Source organism: Ahaetulla prasina, chromosome 11, assembly GCF_028640845.1.
Source record: "Ahaetulla prasina isolate Xishuangbanna chromosome 11, ASM2864084v1, whole genome shotgun sequence".
In the NCBI taxonomy this organism is placed as follows: Eukaryota; Metazoa; Chordata; class Lepidosauria; order Squamata; family Colubridae; genus Ahaetulla; species Ahaetulla prasina.
This window is the reverse complement of record NC_080549.1, coordinates 25,734,733-25,755,806: the sequence shown is the minus strand read 5'-3', so window position 1 is coordinate 25,755,806 and position 21,074 is coordinate 25,734,733. Positions and strand designations below refer to the sequence as shown.

Here is a 21,074-nt window from a genome sequence, read left to right as displayed (position 1 = left end):
AGGTCTCCTTTTTTTTTTAATTGAAAAAGTTTTACAAAAAAATTTTTTCAGCAATTATCCCCCTCACCTCCCTCCGCCCTCCACCCACTCCCCTCCACCCTTCCCCCGCCCCAGACTTCCCAGAGCAAAATACAGGGTGTTACATCTAACAATCATAAGCTAAAATACAACAATAAACCATCACCCATAACTTCTCTCCCCTTTGCAACCTTAACTCCCCTCTCCCCTTTAAACAAATACACTAATACAGTACAATTCCTACAATCACTCATAAACTATTTGATACTTTTTAGTCTGATATTTGTTTTGAATGTAATCAATCCAACTTCTCCATTCTAAAATATATCTTTCTTGTGAATAGTCTTTCAAATACGCTGAAATTTTTGCCATTTCTGCTAAATTTGATACTTTTAATATCCACTCTTCAATAGTAGGCAGATGTTCCTTCTTCCAATGTTGCGCAACCAATAATCTCGCTGCTGATATTAAATTTAAAATCAGTTTAGTCTCTATTACTGTACAGTCCGTAATTATACCCAATAAAAATAACTGTAGTGTAAACTTTACCTTCTTTTTCAAAATATTCTGCATAATCCACCAAATTTTTATCCAAAATGCTTTGATTTTTTTACCACCATATATGATAATAAGTAGTATCATCACAATCACATCTCCAACATCTAGCTTGCATATTCGGATACATACATGCCAGTTTTTTAGGATCTAAATGCCATCTATAAAACATTTTATAAGAGTTTTCTCTTAAACTTTGTGCTTGGGTAAATTTGACATTTCTAACCCTATTTTTTCCCACAAGGTCTCCTTCTTGAGTAGTGGGTTGGACTAGAACAGGGGTCTCCAACCTTGGCAACTTTAAGGCTTGTGGACTTGAATTCCCAGAGTTTCTGAGGAACTCTGGGAGTTGAAGTCCCCAAGTCTTAAAGTTGCCAAGGTTGGAGACCCCTGGACTAGAAGACTTCCAAGATCCATTCCAGCTCTATTGTTCTATGTTCCTTCCAGAATTCCATGTGCTTTGGCTGCCATAAATACATTGGCATTACAGCTTAATAGCTCAAATTGCTTAGTATCTTAGCCACTGGTAATATAATCATGCAAATTCAGAAGTTTATTTGCAATTGCTGATAATTTTAGAGCCCGTCATAGTCCATGGGAGACTGAAGAATAATGAAGGATGAGTGATTTATTGCTTAAAAAGCGGTTTTCCTAATAACAGTTTTAACAAATTTGTTCCAGCTGTTCAGTTATGCACCCGATAGCTTTCTTGTGGTTTCAGCAAGGTTTTTCAACCAAACCTCAAAGAGCACTAAAAACCAACTTTGCATCATTCCTGCCATTCATAAGCAGTGCCAAGGAATGGTGCATCAAATTACAACTAGGTTTTATTTTAAGATGACGTACAGTAGACACAGGTTTATCAGGGTTGAGCAATGCACGAAGTTCCCCACACACACCCACACACTTTTTTCAGAAAGCATGTGGCAAAGCTGGCTCATGTTTTATAGCAATGTGAGCCACAGTTTGTGCAGACTGTATCAACAGCAAGTCATGGCTGAATTTTGAATCTGCATGAAGCAATCGCGTCTTTTTCTGACTTATTTAGTGGTCATTTTCACCAACTATCCTGTGTAGATTTGAAGATGGGGGCAAGATACCCCCTCCAATGGCCTCCTGCAGCTCAGTTTACTTGCACCTCCTATAACTTTGCTTTTTTTATTAATAGCATGTTAATGATATTATTTGTACATTGCGCTGGATTTGTTTTTATGCTGGAATATGACAATATAGTTGTTTTATTTTGGTTCAACCTTGAAGAATCCACACAAAATGGTTTTTTTTAAAGTTGATGTATAGTTTAAAGTGTTGTATGAACTCAGTCAATGTCAGCTTAATCCAGTGATATGCATACAGGTAATCCTTGATTTACACCAGTTCATTTAGTGACAGTTCAAAGTTACAACATTCTGAAAAAAGTGAGTTTTTCACACTTATGACTATCGCAGCATCTCGAAGATCATATGATTTATATTCAGATGCTTGGCAACTGGTTCTTATTAACGACGGTCGCAGTGTTCCGTGGGTCACGTGATCCCCTTTTGTGACCTTCTGACCAGCAAAGTCAATGGGAGAAAACCAGATTCACTTAACAGCCATGTTACTAACTTAACAACTGCAGTGATTCACTTAACAAATGTGGCAACAAAAGTCATAAAATGGGGCAAAACTCACTTAGCAACATTAATTTTGGGCTCCCTAATGGTCGTAAGCCAAGGACTACCCTTACTAAGGTTTATACTCTTTAAAAAAATCAAGAAAAAAGGAAGCAGAGACACCAGTTCTTATTATGACCAGTTTGGACAAAAACTTGCCCTGGGGTGAAGAACCCCTTCCAATAAGTTGACTTCAGCAAGTATAGTTGGCTGTTGATGTAAACACTTGAGAGTGGAACAGTTCACCTGGCAGGATAAAACAAAGGCTCATTTCCATCACACCAAAGAGAGATGCAAACTCAGAGAAACTCCTTGCTCAAGACATTAATGCCTATGGCACAAACTGTCTACATTTTCAAAAGGCAACATTTGGATTGAACAAATTGTTGGCAGAGGATGCAAATTCACAGGTGTGCACAAGATCAAGCCAATATTTTTTTGTGATTATAAGCAAGCAATAGGGAAAATATATCAGCAACAGCAAAAAAAAAAATATCTAAGCAGATTGGAAGTCTGCTCTATTACTACCTAATCCAGAAATATCCTACAGAGGAGCCCCTTCCTCAATGCAAGGATTTAAGTTATGATTTCTGGGTCACTAAGAGAAAGTAAGCAGGAGATGTGGATTTCAAAGGTGCTTTTTCACGAGGCAACTAGACTTTTTGGCTTTTTTTTTTAATTTCTTTTTGTCACAACAGTATACACAAACAATTGTCATAGATAAAACAACATATGTTGAAGAAAATATACATATATGTATAAAAATATGCATCAACTATATCAATTTGATATGATGAAGGGAACAATAGGACAGGAACGGTAGGCACTTTTGTGCACTTATGCACGTTTTGCTTCTCATCCAAGAAGCTTCTTTAGTTCTGAAGCTGAAGAAGCTTTTTCAATGAGTACCAAAACATCTTCAAAGAAAAACCAGAAAGTCCAGTTGCCTCGTGAAAAAGCATCTTTGGGACAACCAGGACCTGGAGGACGGAGAATCTCCATGGACATCAGGAGACCTGGGGAAAGTGTCTTCTGAATCAGAAGGTCCAATCTCTAAACCAGCTTCAGACAATAAGAGCTGCCTGAAGAATGGCTACAGATACTTCTCAACTTACAGCAATTCATTTAGTGACCGTTCAACAATATAACAGCACCGAAAAAGTGATTCGTGACCATTTTCCACAGTTACAATTGTTGTCACATCTCCATGGTCATCAATGGTAGAACAGACGTTCTTTCCCAAAGGAAAAAACATCCAGAAAAGAATTGAAAACCCTGCAATTTTAGATACTAAAGACACAGAACAGCCAGCAGAAAATCTACAGTTATGTCAGGAAGGCTGAAGCTCAGAATGAGTTGAGACTTGTTGAAATGTCTAAAACAAAGCAGCAGAAAAAATGGATTTTCTGGTACATTGGAAACAAAGGCAGAGAGAGTGTGGGTCTGTTGCTAGGAGAAAAGTATGAATTGGCAGCAGGAAACAGCAAGAATGCAGAGCCCCTTAACCCTGTAGAAAATTAGCATCCACCCCTCTCCTAAAAGAAGGAAATATTTTGAAAAATATTAAAAAGGCAGAATATTATACTTCCCTAGAAGAGAAACATGCTCTTGGAAAGCAGCCCCCACTTTTCTTAATAGCCCCAGCAGGACTGGGCCAGCCGATCTACAAGACAAAAGACCTTCAGCCTCAGGGTGATAGGATTAGCCCTCACTCAAGATCCAAACCAGGACAAAGCCATTAAGATACAATAGGAATTTCCCCCTTTCAGAACAGAAGCCTCTTCATTACATCATCACCTTCCAAGGGTCAACCAAACTAGGAGCTCAGGCAACCTCAGCTATGACCCCTGCATAGCCCCATGGGAGTCTGACAGCAACCAATAGAATACATGCTCTTGCCACAGGAACAGGAAGCTCAAGGGCAAGGCCCAAGAGAGGGTATAAATAACCCTCACTCTCAACTCCATGTGGTCAGCTGCACCAGGACCATATGCTTGATGGTTCTGCTTCATTCAACTGAATAAAAAATAATTGCTACCAACCTGTCTTCTATTGAGGACCTGTATACTGCACGAATCAAGAAGAGGGCCGTGAAAATATTTACAGATCCCTCCATCCTGGACATAAACTGTTTCAACTCCTATCCTCAAAACGACGCTATAGAGCACTGCACACCAGAACAACTAGACACAAGAACAGTTTTTTCCTGAAGGCCATCACTCTGCTAAACAAATAATTCCCTCAACACTGTCAAACTATTTACTAAATCTACACTACTATTAATCTTCTCATCGTTTTCATCACCAATCTCTTTCCACTTATGACTGTATGACTGTAACTTTTTGTTGCTATCATTAAGGGTTAAATTGCAACCTATGACCATCATTTGTGTTGTAAATGTTGTACCTTTGATGAAGGTTTCTTTTTCTTTTTCTTTTATGTACACTGAGGCATATGCACCAAGACAAATTCCTTGTGTGTCCAACCACACTTGGCCAATTAAAATAAAAAATTCTATCCTATTCTAGTAAACCATCTTTCCAATCAGCTTCCAGGTTTCCAGTGTCTTTCTCCCCACTTGAAACTGAACCAGATGGATATCTTCCAACAGCCCTTTCTGTATTTTGTGCCTGTCCCTAGTTGATTATTATTCAGCCACTTGAGGAAGGAGGGAGCTCCAGCTCAGGAGATGGTTTAAAAAAACCCAATTATTTTCAATTAATTTAAGTCAGAGCCAGAAGAATTGGAGGAATCAAGGAATTAGTGGCAATGAAGAGGAACAAAAGCAGAACCATGGCCTATAATATCAAAAAATCCTCGGAGACCTGCCAAGGTCCCAGAAGACCAAAAGTGCAGCGGTTAGAAAGCAGTATTGCAGGATAACTCTGCCAATTCAGCAGTTCGATCCTGACTGGCTCAAGGTTGACTCAGCATTCCATCGTTCCGAGTCAGATTGTTAGGGGCAATAGGCTGACTCTGTAAACCACTTAGAGAGGGCTGTAACACACTGTGTAGTGGTATATAAGTCTAAGTGCTATTGCTATTGTCCCTATCTTCAAAAAGGGGGAAAGAAGAAATTACAGGACTTTCATCTTGATGCCTATATTGGGCAAAGTCTTCAAACAGATGACCAAGAAGCTGCTTTTGAGCGCATGGGTTGCCATGCTACAATTAGCAGGAGCTACCATAGGCTTTAAGCACACTAATCATTGCAAACGAACTTCTCCTTTTTGAAAGATTTACTAGATTGGAAGAATGCCATGGACAAAGTTACACCTTGACCTCAGGAAAACATCCCACAAATATTCTCATAGTACCATTATTGGTAAAAAGGTAAAATGTAAGGTAGATGGATTCCTAATTAGTTGAATAAAGACTGTAATGAGTAGCTCCGTGTCAGTTTGGCCAAAGGTAGCATGTGAAGGGTCACAGAGCTCCACTGGCTTGTTTGATAGTTATCACTTACTTGAATAATGATGCTAAGGGGGACAATTATCCAATCTGCAAATGATACAAAATTAGGAGAACTGGCTCATACCTCTGAAGAAAAAGAAAAGATCCAAAAAGATCTAGACAGATTTGAACAGTGGCCTGAAATGAACAAGAACAAATGGAAAAATCCAAATTTTCGGATGATTCTTAGACAGTAAATCAGACGAGGAAGTAAGTGGTGAGAAGGGGCACTCAGGCATGTAACAGGAGAGGCAGGAAGCAAGTGCAGAGTCAGCCATAAAGGACTCAGATGCCTAATGTCTGACCTGCCACAACTTACACCTCTAAGTAGAAACAATCCTTGGCTCCATTTGTTAAGAAAGGTATAGTTTATCAGAGATCAAGCGTATTGCAGTAGTGCAAAGTCGGAACTGAAAATCGTGCACCAAAATCCCTAAGTTCTACTTTTCCCCCCTTAACTGCCTCTCATTGCCTATCCCAGTGTAACCAATCAGGTTCAGGCAAGATGTTTTCATAATGGTCAGTCCAATCGCAGGTTGGTATGTGGCTCCCTCCTTCCCGCTGGGTGACCTTGAGGCAGTGTCTCCAGGAGGTTCAGTATCTACTCTCATTTTCCCAAGCATTCCTCCCTTCATCCCCCCCTCCCCAGTCTGTCACCGCAGTGAAGCAAGATAAGGTGGCAGCTGACACCTATACACTAATGCTCAAAACATGGGGAATAAACAGGGAGAACCTGAGGTCCTGGGACATGAGGGCAGATATGATATTACTGAAATTTGGTGGGATGGAACCAGTGGTGGGATTCAGCCAGTTCGCACCACTTCGGGAGAGCCGGTTGTTAACTTTCTGAGCAATTTGGTGAACTGGTTGTTGGAAGAAATCATTAGGGCAGGGAACCGGTTGTTAAATTACTTGAATCCCACCACTGGATGGAACCCATGATTGGAATATATTCCTAGAAGGATGTAATTTGTTAAAAAACAACAACAAGCAGACCCAGCAAAAAAGGAGGAGGAGTTGCATTGAACTACTATATCTCTACAGAAATACACAACATCTTGAAAGTATTTGGGTGAATATTTGAGGAAAAAGAAATGACATTGCTGTCTACTACAGGCCACACAACCAAACAGAAGAAATTAGCAGAATTTTTGCTAATTGGTTAGCTGAGGTGCACAAGAAATGCAGCACTACTGTGACATCAATTGGGAAACAAATTCTGCAAGGAGTGGGAGATCAAACAGGCTCCTGATGTGCCCAGCTGGCAACTTCATCATCCAAACAGTGGAGGAAGGAACTAGAGGGGCAGCTATGCTGGACTTCATTGTTACTAACAGGGATGAAATGGGAGTGGAAGTTGCAGAACTTTGGGGGAGAGTGACCATGTCATGCTAGAATTTGCCATAATGCAGCCACAGATAACTGAGCAAAGTGAGATTTGTGTTTCAGAGTTTAAGAGAGCAGACTTCAACAAACTAAGATATTAAGAACGATTCCAAGGATAGAAATCCTAGAAGGAAAAACAGTTGAGGATACTTGGAATCTCTGAAAACTGAGTTAATAAAGAATAAAGGCCAAAGGAAAAACAATACCACAGATAAACAAAAACAAAATACATCACACAAGACCAGCATTACCCAAAGAGCTCTCTGACAAATTGAGGGACAAAAATGACAAATATAAAGAAGTGAAAGAAGGGCATAACTAATGGTAGAATATGAGAAGAAGCTGGTGGGCAGCAGGAAGAAAGCAATTTGCTTAATTCCTTCTGTGCATCTGTAATCACAAAAGGAAAAAATAGCTCAACATGATGGGGGACAGAACAGAAATGCAGGTCAAGATAAGCAAGAATTTGGTAAGAGAACAGCTAGCTCCTTTGGACGGGTTCAAATCTCCAAGGCCAGAAAGTTTCCATCCCAGGGTATTGTAGGAGCTGGCTGGCATGATCTTGGAACCACTGAACAAAACTTTTCAGAGCTTCTGGATCACAGGGGAACCGCCAGAGGACTGGAAAAACAACCGATGTCATTTGTCTTCAAAAAGGGGAGAAAAAGTGGATCCAGGAAATTACAGCTTGACATCAATACTTGGAAAAATCCTGGAAAGGATAATCAAGCAACAGAAATGTGAGCACCTACAAATGAACAAGGTGATTTACTAGGAGCCAGGATGGGTTTGTTAAAAGTCACACTAAACAAACCTTACTGCATTCTTAGACAAAGAGACAGAACTCTGTTACTGCTCGATGCTAGATGCTAGATGCTAGATAAAACAACCAAGCTCAGAGAGCATCAAGGATTCCAATATATATTTCACATATTTTGTTAATAATCTGCATGTCCCCCATCCTATCCCTGTGGATTTGTTTTTTTTATTCTTCAGTGAAGAATTTTGGATTTCTCTATTAAATAAAATTCTATTAGTTTCAGCCCATTTTTTAAACATTCCAGATCATTTTGAATTTGATATCTGCCTTCTAAAACACTGTCCTATTCTGAGCCATGTGCAAATTTAATAGGAATTCTCTCTACTGTCAATCATTAATAAAGAAAACCCTGAAGACTCAAGGATCCAGTTGTGATTTTTATGGGGCTCCACTCAACAGTCCTTTCAAATGTCATGAGCATTCTTTAATTACTATTTTTAACCATCTGTATCCACTTAATTCTGGTGTCATTCTACCCATATTTTAACTAGCTTGTATGAACTACTAGTATGTAGTTCATTAATGACCATCATAGAATAAGACAATTACTAGACGTCACCATAGATTTGCCAGACAAGCCTTATTGTCTTCTTTGACAAAGCGGCTAAAGAGAACCTGCAGGTTTCTTGTTCAATACGCCCTGAAATCCTATGGGATGCCATATGTTGGAATACCTAAGGTTATCTCCATCTTGTAACCTTGCCAACAATAAGACTGAATTTAATCCAGATAAACCATGTTTTCCAAAACCTGGAACTAATCCGTGAAACAGCTTATCTCCAAGAACTAAAACATGGAGGGTTTCAAGAAAAGATAGGACAACCAATTTGTCTGAGATGGTATGAGGACTCCTGCCTTGGGCAGGAGATTGGACTAGAAGACCTCCAAGGTCCCTTCAAACCCTGTGGGTCTATGGCAGTGATGACGAACCTTTTCGGCACCGAGTGTCCAAACTGGAATATATGTGCATGCGCCAGAGTGCTGGAAACCTGAAGACCAGGTGGCCGGGGCACATGACACGCCAGCCACCTGGTCCTTGGGTTTCCAGTGTGCCAGCTGGTCTTCAGGTTTCTGGCATGTGCAAAGACCAGCTGATGTGCCAGAAACCCAAAGACCAGGTGGCCAGCATGCATGCCCACAAAGAGGGCTCTGCATGCCACCTGTGGCACACATGCCATGGGTCTGCCATTACAGGCCTATGGGAATGAGACTTCTAAGTATTCTCAATGATCAGGCCTTCTAGTTCTTTAGTCCAAGAGCACAACGGTGTTTTTGAGCAAGTCAGAGTCACAAGAAGAAAGTATTCTAACAGATTTTTAAGGAGGAGAAATAACCTTGAGTCACTTGGAAAAACACAGCCATGTCGCGTGTCTTAGACAGGTTCAAATAGAAGACTGTGGAAAATAGATTAGACTCTTTAGCAGTTGCGATGGCTGCCAAATTTCAGTAGAACTTGTAGTGTTTAAGAGTGTGTGGATTCCAAAATTTCTTGGATTATTTCCACAAAGCCCAAAGGCAGAAAAGGAGTGCCAAGAACCAGGTGAACTTTTGTATATTTAGTGTTATGATATTCCACCCCTAGAGCACTCCGTTGACACTTCACATCAAAATTAAGATCATACTTCTCTTACAATGTGATTAATTTTTTTTTTTATTTGCATTTATATCCCGCTCTTCTCCGAAGACTCAGGGCAGCTTACACTATGTCAAACAATAGTTTTCATTCTATTTGTATATTTATATACAAAGTCAACTTATTGCCCCCAACAATCTGGGTCCTCATTTTACCAACCTTATAAAGCAGGGTGTCAAACTTGGTCCTTTAAGACTTTTGGACTTCAACTCCCAGAGTTCCTCAGCCAGCTTTGCTGGCTGAGGGACTCTGGGAGTTGAAGTCCAAAAGTCTTAAAGGGACCAAGTTTGGACACCCCTGTTATAAAGGATGGAAGGCTGAGTCAACCTTGGGCCTGGTGGGACTAGAACCGGCAGTAATTGCAAGCAGCTGCTGTTAATAACAGACTGTCTTACCAGTCTGAGCCACCAGAGGCCCCCCCCCCAAAAAATTAAGATCATATTTCTCTTACAATGTGATTAAAATTTTATTCTTAATATACTCCAGAAGCCTCCCAAAAAATTGGGGGAAAGTGAGATGAAGAAATTAAGAGCATAAGGAGATATGAATTATTCTGGGTCCCACTGTGGTTAATGAGATGTATCCCAAATGCACAGCCAGAAAGAGGGAGGGGCATCCTCCGACCCTGTGGAACGAACTTCCCCTCGGACTTCGACAATTACCTGACCTTAGGACCTTTCGCCGCGAACTTAAAACCTATTTATTTCATATGGCTGGACTAGCCTGATTTTTATTTTTATTGGATGGGTTTTTAAAATTGTGTTATTTTACAGGGGAGTATGTTTTTTAACGTTTTGGGCATTTCAATTAGTTTTTTAAGGGTTGTTTTTAAATTATTGTGTGTATTTATATTTTATCTGCCTGTTCACCGCCCTGAGTCCTTCGGGAGAAGGCGTATACCAACAATAAGACTGAATTTAATCCAGATAAACCATGTTTTCCAAAACCTGGAACTAATCCGTGAAACAGCTTATCTCCAAGAACTAAAACATGGAGGGTTTCAAGAAAAGATAGGACAACCAATTTGTCTGAGATGGTATGAGGACTCCTGCCTTGGGCAGGAGATTGGACTAGAAGACCTCCAAGGTCCCTTCAAACCCTGTGGGTCTATGGCAGTGATGACGAACCTTTTCGGCACCGAGTGTCCAAACTGGAATATATGTGCATGCGCCAGAGTGCTGGAAACCTGAAGACCAGGTGGCCGGGGCACATGACACGCCAGCCACCTGGTCCTTGGGTTTCCAGTGTGCCAGCTGGTCTTCAGGTTTCTGGCATGTGCAAAGACCAGCTGATGTGCCAGAAACCCAAAGACCAGGTGGCCAGCATGCATGCCCACAAAGAGGGCTCTGCATGCCACCTGTGGCACACATGCCATGGGTCTGCCATTACAGGCCTATGGGAATGAGACTTCTAAGTATTCTCAATGATCAGGCCTTCTAGTTCTTTAGTCCAAGAGCACAACGGTGTTTTTGAGCAAGTCAGAGTCACAAGAAGAAAGTATTCTAACAGATTTTTAAGGAGGAGAAATAACCTTGAGTCACTTGGAAAAACACAGCCATGTCGCGTGTCTTAGACAGGTTCAAATAGAAGACTGTGGAAAATAGATTAGACTCTTTAGCAGTTGCGATGGCTGCCAAATTTCAGTAGAACTTGTAGTGTTTAAGAGTGTGTGGATTCCAAAATTTCTTGGATTATTTCCACAAAGCCCAAAGGCAGAAAAGGAGTGCCAAGAACCAGGTGAACTTTTGTATATTTAGTGTTATGATATTCCACCCCTAGAGCACTCCGTTGACACTTCACATCAAAATTAAGATCATACTTCTCTTACAATGTGATTAATTTTTTTTTTTATTTGCATTTATATCCCGCTCTTCTCCGAAGACTCAGGGCAGCTTACACTATGTCAAACAATAGTTTTCATTCTATTTGTATATTTATATACAAAGTCAACTTATTGCCCCCAACAATCTGGGTCCTCATTTTACCAACCTTATAAAGCAGGGGTGTCCAAACTTGGTCCCTTTAAGACTTTTGGACTTCAACTCCCAGAGTTCCTCAGCCAGCTTTGCTGGCTGAGGGACTCTGGGAGTTGAAGTCCAAAAGTCTTAAAGGGACCAAGTTTGGACACCCCTGTTATAAAGGATGGAAGGCTGAGTCAACCTTGGGCCTGGTGGGACTAGAACCGGCAGTAATTGCAAGCAGCTGCTGTTAATAACAGACTGTCTTACCAGTCTGAGCCACCAGAGGCCCCCCCCCCAAAAAATTAAGATCATATTTCTCTTACAATGTGATTAAAATTTTATTCTTAATATACTCCAGAAGCCTCCCAAAAAATTGGGGGAAAGTGAGATGAAGAAATTAAGAGCATAAGGAGATATGAATTATTCTGGGTCCCACTGTGGTTAATGAGATGTATCCCAAATGCACAGCCAGAAAGAGGGAGGGGCATCCTCCGACCCTGTGGAACGAACTTCCCCTCGGACTTCGACAATTACCTGACCTTAGGACCTTTCGCCGCGAACTTAAAACCTATTTATTTCATATGGCTGGACTAGCCTGATTTTTATTTTTATTGGATGGGTTTTTAAAATTGTGTTATTTTACAGGGGAGTATGTTTTTTAACGTTTTGGGCATTTCAATTAGTTTTTTAAGGGTTGTTTTTAAATTATTGTGTGTATTTATATTTTATCTGCCTGTTCACCGCCCTGAGTCCTTCGGGAGAAGGGCGGTATACAAATTAAAATATTATTATTATTATTAATATTATTAATCAGCTCAATGCTTTTACTAAAGTATCTTCAGAAAACCAAATGCACAGGTACAAAACCGATAGTACTTGGCTCGAAAAATAGTAACTCTGACAGGGATCTAGTTGTCCTGATGGACCACCACTTAAATAGGAGCTAACCGTGTGTGCTGCAGCTGCCAAAAAAAGCCAATCCACTCTTAGGTTGCATCAAGAGAGGAATAAGAAGTGATAGCATCACCTATACAGGTGAAGTGTGGGAAGGCCACACTTGGAAAACGGCATCCAGTTCTGGTCACCAAGATACAAAGAAGATGCTGGGATTCTAGAAAGCAGGCAGAGAAGAGGAATAAAGATGATATGGGGTATGGAGATTAAATCACATGATGAACAGCTAAGGGAGATAGCCTTAGGATTAGGGGAGACCTGGAAGCATCCTGTAATACTTAAAAAGCTGCCACAGAGAAGTGGGACTCCAGTGGGATACAGAGAAGTATACTCCAAAGCACCAAAGGGCAGGACAAGAAGCAATGATGGAAGCTCATCAGAAGAAGATCTAATCCGGAACTAATTTCCTGACAAGAAGTACAATTAATCAATGGAACAGCTTGCCTCCCCAGAGTTGTGGTTGCTCCGTGACTGGAGATTTTCAACACCATCTGTCCAGGATGGGTTAAGAACTCCAGCCCTGGGTAGGGCCTTGGACTCCAAGGTCCCTTCCCTCTCTGTTCTTCTGTATTCTGTACTACAGTTGGAAATAAACTGAATTGAGATTCCATCCCCAACAGCAATTATGATTCTGGTACCAACAGAAAAAAAGGATTCTAAAAGAATCATTTGTTTCAATTATGGTGAAGGGGAGGATGGCAAAAGAAACTGTAGTGCTACATAAACATCTAGCAAAAGTTCAAAAACAAACCGAGGATTCCACAATGAGATGGAAACAGAATAGAGAATAGCAGGAGTTGGAGGGGACTTCGGAGGTCTTCTAGTCCAACCCCCTGCTCAAGCAGGAGTCTCTCTACCATTCCAGACAAATGGCTATTTAAAAATCTCTTTGGTAAAACAGAAGAAAAAACAAGAAATCAAATACAAAAAAAGAGAGAGAGAGAGAAAAGCAAACAATGCAATAAAAATTAAATATCTGTAAGGGTTGTTGATGATATAAATCAATTAATTAGACACAATTGTAGTTGAAGGTAAGCAACAGAAAAGCTAAAGAAGCTGAGATTGTTGAGAGATTCAAAAAGTATTCTATACATATTGAAAGCAAAATGAAGGGAAAAAAACAGATTACCAACTGTTCCACAAAAATATCAAATGAAGTTGAAGAAATCAGTTCCAGCTGTTTATGCATTCATGGGAATTTTATCCAAGCCAAAGTTCACACACAATGCGTCTAAACAGTTTGTGGATTGTGATACCAGAATATAATGTTCCTAAGTTATAGAAGCACAATGAGAAAAGTTATTTAACTTAGGAAAATGTGTGTACATCTTATCTTGGTATTTTCTGCTGCTTGCTTTCAACAATTTATGGATTGTTGCCAAATCCCTAAATATCCACAGGCTTAGTAATGTGATTAATAATAGCAGCAGCAGCAGCAGCAACAACAACAACAGAGTTGGAAGGGACCTTGGAGGTCTTCTAGTCCAACCCCCTACCCAGGCAGGAAACCCTAAACCATTTCAGGCAAATGGTTATCCAACATTTTCTTAAAAATTTCCAGTGTTGGAGCATTCACAACTTCTGCAGGCAAGTTGTTCCACTTATTAATTGTTCTAACTGTCAGGAAATTTCTCCTTAGTTCTAAATTGCTTCTCTCCTTGATTAGTTTCCACCCATTGCTTCTTATTCTACCCTCAGGTGCTTTGGAGAATAGCTTGACTCCCTCTTCTTTGTGGCAACCCCTGAGATATTAGAACACTGCTATCATGTCTCCCCTAGTCCTTCTTTTCATTAAACTAGACATACCCAGTTCCTGCAAGCAGTCTCCATATATTTTAGCCTCCAGTCCACTAATCTTCTTTGTTGCTCTTCTCTGCACTCTTTCTAGACTCTCAACATATTTTTTACATCGTGGCGACCAAAACTCAATGCAATATTCCAAGTGTGGCCTTACCAAGGCATTATAAAGTGGTATTAACAATTCATGTGATCTTGATTCTATCCCTCTGTTTATGCAGCTCAGAACTGTGTTGGCTTTTTTAACAGCTGCTGCACACTGCTGGCTCATATCTAAATGGTTGTCCACTAGGACTCCAAGATCCCTCTCACAGTTACTACTATTGAGCACGTATATGTTACCTGTGTATTTTGGGGTTTTTTGCTTAAATGTAGAACTTTACTTTTTTCACTGTTGAATTTCATTTTGTTAGATAGCGCCCAATGTTCAAGTCTGTAAAGATCCTTCTGTATCTTGAGCCTATCTTCTGGAGTGTTGACTATTCCTGCCAGCTTAGTGTCATCTGCAAATTTGATGAGTTCCCCATCTATCCCCTCGTCCAAGTCATTGATGAAGATGTTGAATAGTACTGGGCCTAAAACAGAGCCTTAGGGTACTCCACTGCATACTTCCCTCCAAGTGGATGCAGTTCCATTGAGGACTACACGTTGAGTGCGGTTGGTCAGCCAATTACGAATCCATCTGGTGGTGGTGCTGTCTAACCCACATTTTTCTACTTTATCTAGTAGCAGGTTATAGTCTACTTTATCAAATGCTTTACTGAAGTCCAAGTAAATTATATCGACAGCATTCCTTTGGTCCACTAATTTTGTCACTTTGTCAAAGAATGCAATAAGATTAGTCTGGCATGATCTGTTTTTGACAAACCCATGTTGGTTTTTGGTTATTACGTTGTTTGCTTCTAGTTGTTTGGTGATTCGTTGCTTGATTATCTTTTCCAGAATCTTCCCTGGTATTGAGGTCAGGCTGATAGGTCTGTAGTTTCCTGGATCTGTTTTTTTTTCCTTTTTTGAAGAGGAATCTGCCATCAAGTCACTGTCAACCCTTAGTGACCACATATATTTTCTCCATGCCAATATTCCGACCTTGGTCTTTCAGATCTTCTTACAGTGTCCCCATCACCACACTAACTGAATCCATCCACCTTGTTATGATTGTCGTTTTCTTCCTTCCACCTTTCCCAGCATCTTCCTTTTCACATTTCCCCAGACAGCTGGGTCTTCACATCACATGTCCAAAGAATAATTGAGTAGAATAATTTGGCCATTTGTGCCTCATTGGTTTTTTTTCCCAATGTCCCAGTTTGTTTCCTCGGCTGTCCAGTGTATTCTCAAGAGTCTTCTCCAACACCAAAGTTCGAAGGCCTCAGTATTCTTCCTATCTTGTTTCTTAAAAATAGAATGTTACAGGGAATTTCATGGCTTGTACAATTCTGTTCTTTCTGGGTACTACAGTCACATCATTTGGGTATCTTTTCCAAGGTTTCAAGAAAGCAAGACAAGAAACAATGGATGGAAACTAATCAAGGAGAGAAGCAATCTAGAATTAAGGAAAAATTTCCTAACAATGAGAACAATTAACCAATGGAACCGCCTGCCTTCAGGAGGTTGAGGGTGCTCCATCACTAGAGTTTTTTAAGGACAGCCATTTGTCCAGAACAGAACAGTCTCCTGCTTGAGCCCTCTTTCTGACTCAATTATTCTGTTTCACAGCTGCTCTATTATCTGCTGGTCTGCAACCTATTTCTTGACTCCTTGTTCCTTGACTGTTGATGGCTGATCCTAAAAGGCAGAAGTTACTCTCCACTTTGATATTTTCACTGTCAACTCTCAGGCTGGTCACTACTTTGGTCTTCTTTATATTTAATTTTAGCCCCATTTTATCACTGTGCAGCTTGACTTTTATTACTAGATCTTTCAGATCCTTTGCATTTTTGGTTATTTCGAATAACCAAAATTTAAGAATTTAAATCTCAGGACCTTTCAACAGGGTCCTTAGCACAGTATAGGCTATTGATATTTTCCCTCCAGTGTCAAAACTGCACTCAGCCTGCCTTCAATCCAACTTTACTTAATATGTACTCAGGTTAAATAAGGGGAGAATATAGAATTTATCTGTGTTAAATCTTACAGGAAACCTAGGAACAATTTTCCATGCATGAAAAATAAAACAAAAAAGAAAGAAAGGGAAAAACAATCCCTTTTCTCTATTGCTCAGGTGAGAATTAGTACTGGAATACTACTACTAGAATAGCCAGGAAAATAAACAACCTTTATTCATAGAAATTAACCAGACTTTGAAGGTGCTGTGCTTAAAAGCATCAACATTTTGTTCTCTCACTAGAGAAGCACAGAGATCGTAAATCTATAAAAAATAAAATGTTGGGCTTTTTGCTCAAGTTAAGGCTGCTTAATTCATCCCACAGACAACTCTGATCACACTGGCCTCAAAGAGTATTTCTTTCTAAGTGTTTGGCAGCACCCTTTGCAAAAGGTGAGGACGATGGACGGACGCATGATCAAACTGGCTATTAAAGCCATAAATCTCTCCTAGCAAATGAAATGGATCTATTCAGCCAAGCTATCCATCCAAGCATATAAGGTACACCCTTTAGTTTGGTCTAAAATGGATATGTATAATGCAAAAAGAATCTTCTATTTAGCTGTGTGACTCTCCCAGTAGCAGAGGTACACAAATGCTTCCTCGCTTTACATGACAACTGTATGTATAAGTATTTCAGATCACCTCAATTGCAATTTGCATCTCTATGTGGCTTACACAATTAGAGGGAAAAAAGGGGGGAAAAACCCAGGAACAATAAAACAGTTCACACAGGGGAAAAACAAATCAGGAAAACTGTAAACTCCGTTGCAAAACTCACAAACAGATTTCAGGAGAGGAACTCCTGCCAGGCCAGCTGCAACAGGCAGATTTCTAAGGCTTTACAAAAACACACTGCAGGATCAGGGGAAGACTTAGAAGGGGAGGCCTCTTCCAGAGGAGAAACACCCCCCACCCCCCCACCCCTTGACAGTGCTTTGCTGATGGGACTAGGAGTCATCCAGATAGGACAGGCAGAAACAACAGAGGAAAATGGTCCTAAGCCCTGTAGACTTTAGAGATGACAATGTATCCCATGAATGCAGCCCAGAAACCAACTGGCAACTTGTGCAGCTAACAAAGTAGAAATATGTCACAGGGGTGAACCAAGAAACAGCTACAACCGCTACTTTCTGAATTAGCCCCAAGTGAACTTCCTTGCTGTATTTCAAACAGAAAGCGAGGAGGACGTGAGTGTTCGACTGAAGGAGCTCCTGATCCAGGAAAGATCCATAATTGACACAAAACGAATCTGTGCAAAGACTCTGACAGGAAAATCAGTAATTAAATCAAACTGGTATAGAGAGAGCATAGAAAAACAGAACTGGAAGGGAGCTTGGAGCAGTGGTGGGTTCCAACCGGTGTTACCACCGGTTCGCTTTGCGCACGTGCTTTGCGTGTGCATTTGTTAAGTGAATCCCTGCAGTTGTTAAGTTAGTAGCATGGTTGTTAAGTGATTTTGCTTGTCAGAAGTGTGTGCCTGACTCATGCAGTGCAGGAAATCCCACAGGTGAACTCACTCCGACATGTGCTACCTCGGGATACAAAGGTTCCTATCAGCATAAGGGAATGGTAGTCTGGGGGTTCCGATGAGAAACATGTCACCACACATAGACAGGCATTCCAGCCGATGAACATGTCAGGGGGGTTAATGACTTGTCCTCGGAGGGACCCCTCGTTGTGGTAGCGAGATGGCTGCCACGAAAGCCGCAGGTCAAAACTAGGGCTGGCAGGGTTGTGGGCATCTTGGCCATCATCCGCACTGCCCAGAGCTTCACACTGGAAGGTGAACCACAGAGCACGTGCCATACGTGTCAAACCCTAATATCCCCCCCGACCAGCTAACGGCCACCCACTCCTAAGCACTGGCACAATCGTTGGATGCACAACCAAATCAGACAGGCATCCATATACAGCAGCAATGACCATAATGAAAAATACTGGTTGAACTACAACTCCCAGCATCCCTCACCACAGGCCATGTTAGCCAGAGCTGCTGGGGGCTGAGCCATTATGAGAGCAATATTGGACCGAGGACTGTGGTTAAATGGAAAGCATGCTGGTGGCACAGTGGTTTGACTGCAGCATTGCAGGCTGACTCTGCCCATAGCCAGGAGTTTGATCCTGGTAGGCTCCAGGTTGACTCAGCCTTCCATCCTTCCAGTAAAATGAGGACCCAGATTATGGGGGGCAATATACTGTAAACCAGTATATTGTATATATAACCAATGTATATAGACATTTGTAAACTACTCAGAGAGTGCTATGGAGTGGTATACAAGTCTGCTTTTGCTATTACTAATGTGCGCTAGGTGGAGCTTCCCTGGAGAAGCTGAACTTCATGGAATTTGCACCTAGTGTGCTAATCCTGCAGGAGGGAGCTACTCTGCCTGTGCACTGATCATTAAGTACTCTTCAAATAACTTGCACCAGGATATTTATCACCAAGGCCTATAGTCAAATGGAAAGCTTGCCAATGGATGATTCCCCCTTCCCCAGCTCTGTGGGGCTCCATGGTGCCTCTGCCTGGTGCTGGAGGAACAGGAGAGTGCAATCTGTAGTCGCTGGGCTCCACAAGGACCCGGGTTATTTACCTTTGTTTGGCCTAGTTGCCAGACTTGCTGGCCGGCCCACATGTCCAGAATGATGCATCATTGCATCACATATTTATTTTTATTTATTGCAAACTCTTCAAAGCAGGCATTATAAGGTTCTAAAACTACAAGCAATTTACAAACACACACCTCAAAATAACCCTCCCAGCACTTGCAGGCTTTGCACCACATGCTAAGCTTGGTTGGTGCTGGCTTCGGTTACTTTGGTACTTGGGGGGGGGGGTCTCTGCCCATCTGGCTACTTTGCAGTCCAAAGGCGCCAACTAAGTCAGGAGCCCAGAGTGGAGCGAGGCTCATTTCTTCCTCCTACCGACATTCACTTTTGACCCGCAATGCCAACAATACGAAGTTTTCTGCTTGCAGAAGAAAAAAGGATTCCGGACCCAGAACAACCATCACTCGTCCATTCACAACCAGTTGCCGAGAACCTCCCTCCGATTCCGGCTTCCCCCCGCCCAGCGCAGCCCGCCCGCGACTCAGCCGGCCCGGACCTGCCGCCGAGGGGAAGCGGGCTGAGCAGAGGCGGGCGGAAGGCCGCAGGGGACGCCGCCACGCTCCGGCCGCGCCTCCCGAGGGTCGCCCGCCTTCCGCCGGAGCGGCTCGTCCTTGGCGCGCCCGGAGAGCGGCGCCTTTGCCCAGCTGTCACCCCGAGCATCCTCGGCCGGGAGGCGCTTCCCGACCTCCCTCCGCCGCGCAGCCCCGGCTCCGGCCCCTGCGCCCAGCCCTCGCCCGCTGCGCCCTCACCTGCCGCAGGCTGCCGCTGCCACTGCCCGGCGTGTGCTGGTGCTGGTGCTGGTGCTGGTGCTGGTGCCGTCCGGCAGGCGCGAGGTCCCGGGCGGGCCGGGGGACCGCGTGGGCCGGCGGGGCTCTGGCGGTACCGCCGGGCTGCCAGCCGGCCTGGGGCGCCGTCCGCTCTCGGCGCAGTTCGGAGCGCAGCTCCAGGTAGCAGCCGAGCGTCAGGAGGTGCAGCGCCAGCGAGAGCGCCAAGAAGCCGGCCACCGCCCGCCACGCGCCCGAGCCCCGCCGCCCGCAAGCGCAGCTCCCGCCGGCCCGCTCCGCCTCCAGAGGCCGCCCTTCCCGGGGAAGCCGCAGCGGCGCCCCGCGCTCCGAACCCATCGCGCCGGCCCGGCCCTACTGCGGCCGCCCCATCGCCCCGCGCCCACGCCGCTGCTGCTGCTGCTGCTCCCGCTGCCGCCGCTGGAAGAGTCCCCGCCCGGGGGAGGGAGGGCCGGAGGTGGGGACGGCGAGGGAACCGCCTCTGCTGCGCGCCGGCCCGCCCGCCCGCCTCCCCTCGCCCCTCCTGCCGGCTGGGGCCGCCCGGGCCCCCGTTTCCGCCGCTCCAGCACGCGAAGGTCCTCGACTTACAGCAGTTTGTTCAGTGAGCGCTCCAAGTGACCAGGGCACTGCAAAAAGTGACTTACGACCGCTTTTCACACTTAGGACCCTGGCGGCATCGCCCTGGGCATTGATCAAAATTCAGAGACCTTGCCAACTGACTCACATTTATGAGGGTTGCAGTGTCCCGACCTCCTATAAACTTCTGACAAGCAAAATCAATGAGGAAGTCAGAGTCACTTAAAAACTATGTTACTAACTGCAATGTAAGTGCACTTACTAAATACCATCAACTGCAGTGATTGGACTAGATGACCTACAAGGTCCCTTCCAACACGGAAAAAATTGACTTAACAAATAGAATAGAATAGAATTTATTGGCCAGGTGTGATTGTTGAATTGTTTTTTTTTGTTTTTTTTTATTGAAAGAGTTTTAAAAAACAAAAACTTTTTCCCTTTCCCCCTCCTCCCAAACCCCTCCTCCCCCTCCTCCCCCTCCTCCCCGCTTCCCGGGTCAATCACAAGGTATTGTTATACATAAACCAAACATAGAATAAAATTTTCCCTTCCAATCCAAATAACCACATCCAAAGCTTTTCATCTCCCAACCCCCTCCCCTTGATTGTTGAATTGTTGTAAGTCCAAGACCACCTGTTGTGTATAGTATATAAATATAGTTCACCATTCAAGGTAAAGGTAACAGTTTCCTCTGTCCAGTGGTATTGGTTGAAAACCCCAGTCCAGATCAAGGGGCAGTGAGTTCCAGTGGCTCCTTCCATCCTTGGGCCAGA

At 42.9% G+C, this 21,074-nt stretch overlaps 1 protein-coding gene across 6 annotated transcripts in view; it reads right to left on the bottom strand.

Moving 5' to 3' along the window:
- EDA (ectodysplasin A) overlaps positions 1 to 20,163 on the bottom strand; it is a 76,049-nt gene extending 55,886 nt beyond the window's left edge. For 3 of the 6 annotated variants that reach the window (XM_058196983.1, XM_058196982.1, XM_058196984.1), the window contains exon 1: positions 19,693 to 20,163. In XM_058196983.1, the coding sequence (XP_058052966.1) occupies positions 19,693 to 20,064 (372 nt within the window). In that variant the 5' untranslated portion in view covers positions 20,065 to 20,163. The remainder of the gene's footprint in view (positions 1 to 19,692) is intronic. The other 3 variants (XM_058196978.1, XM_058196979.1, XM_058196981.1) reach the window with 1 other exon arrangement.
- Between the last annotated feature and the right edge of the window lie 911 nt (positions 20,164 to 21,074).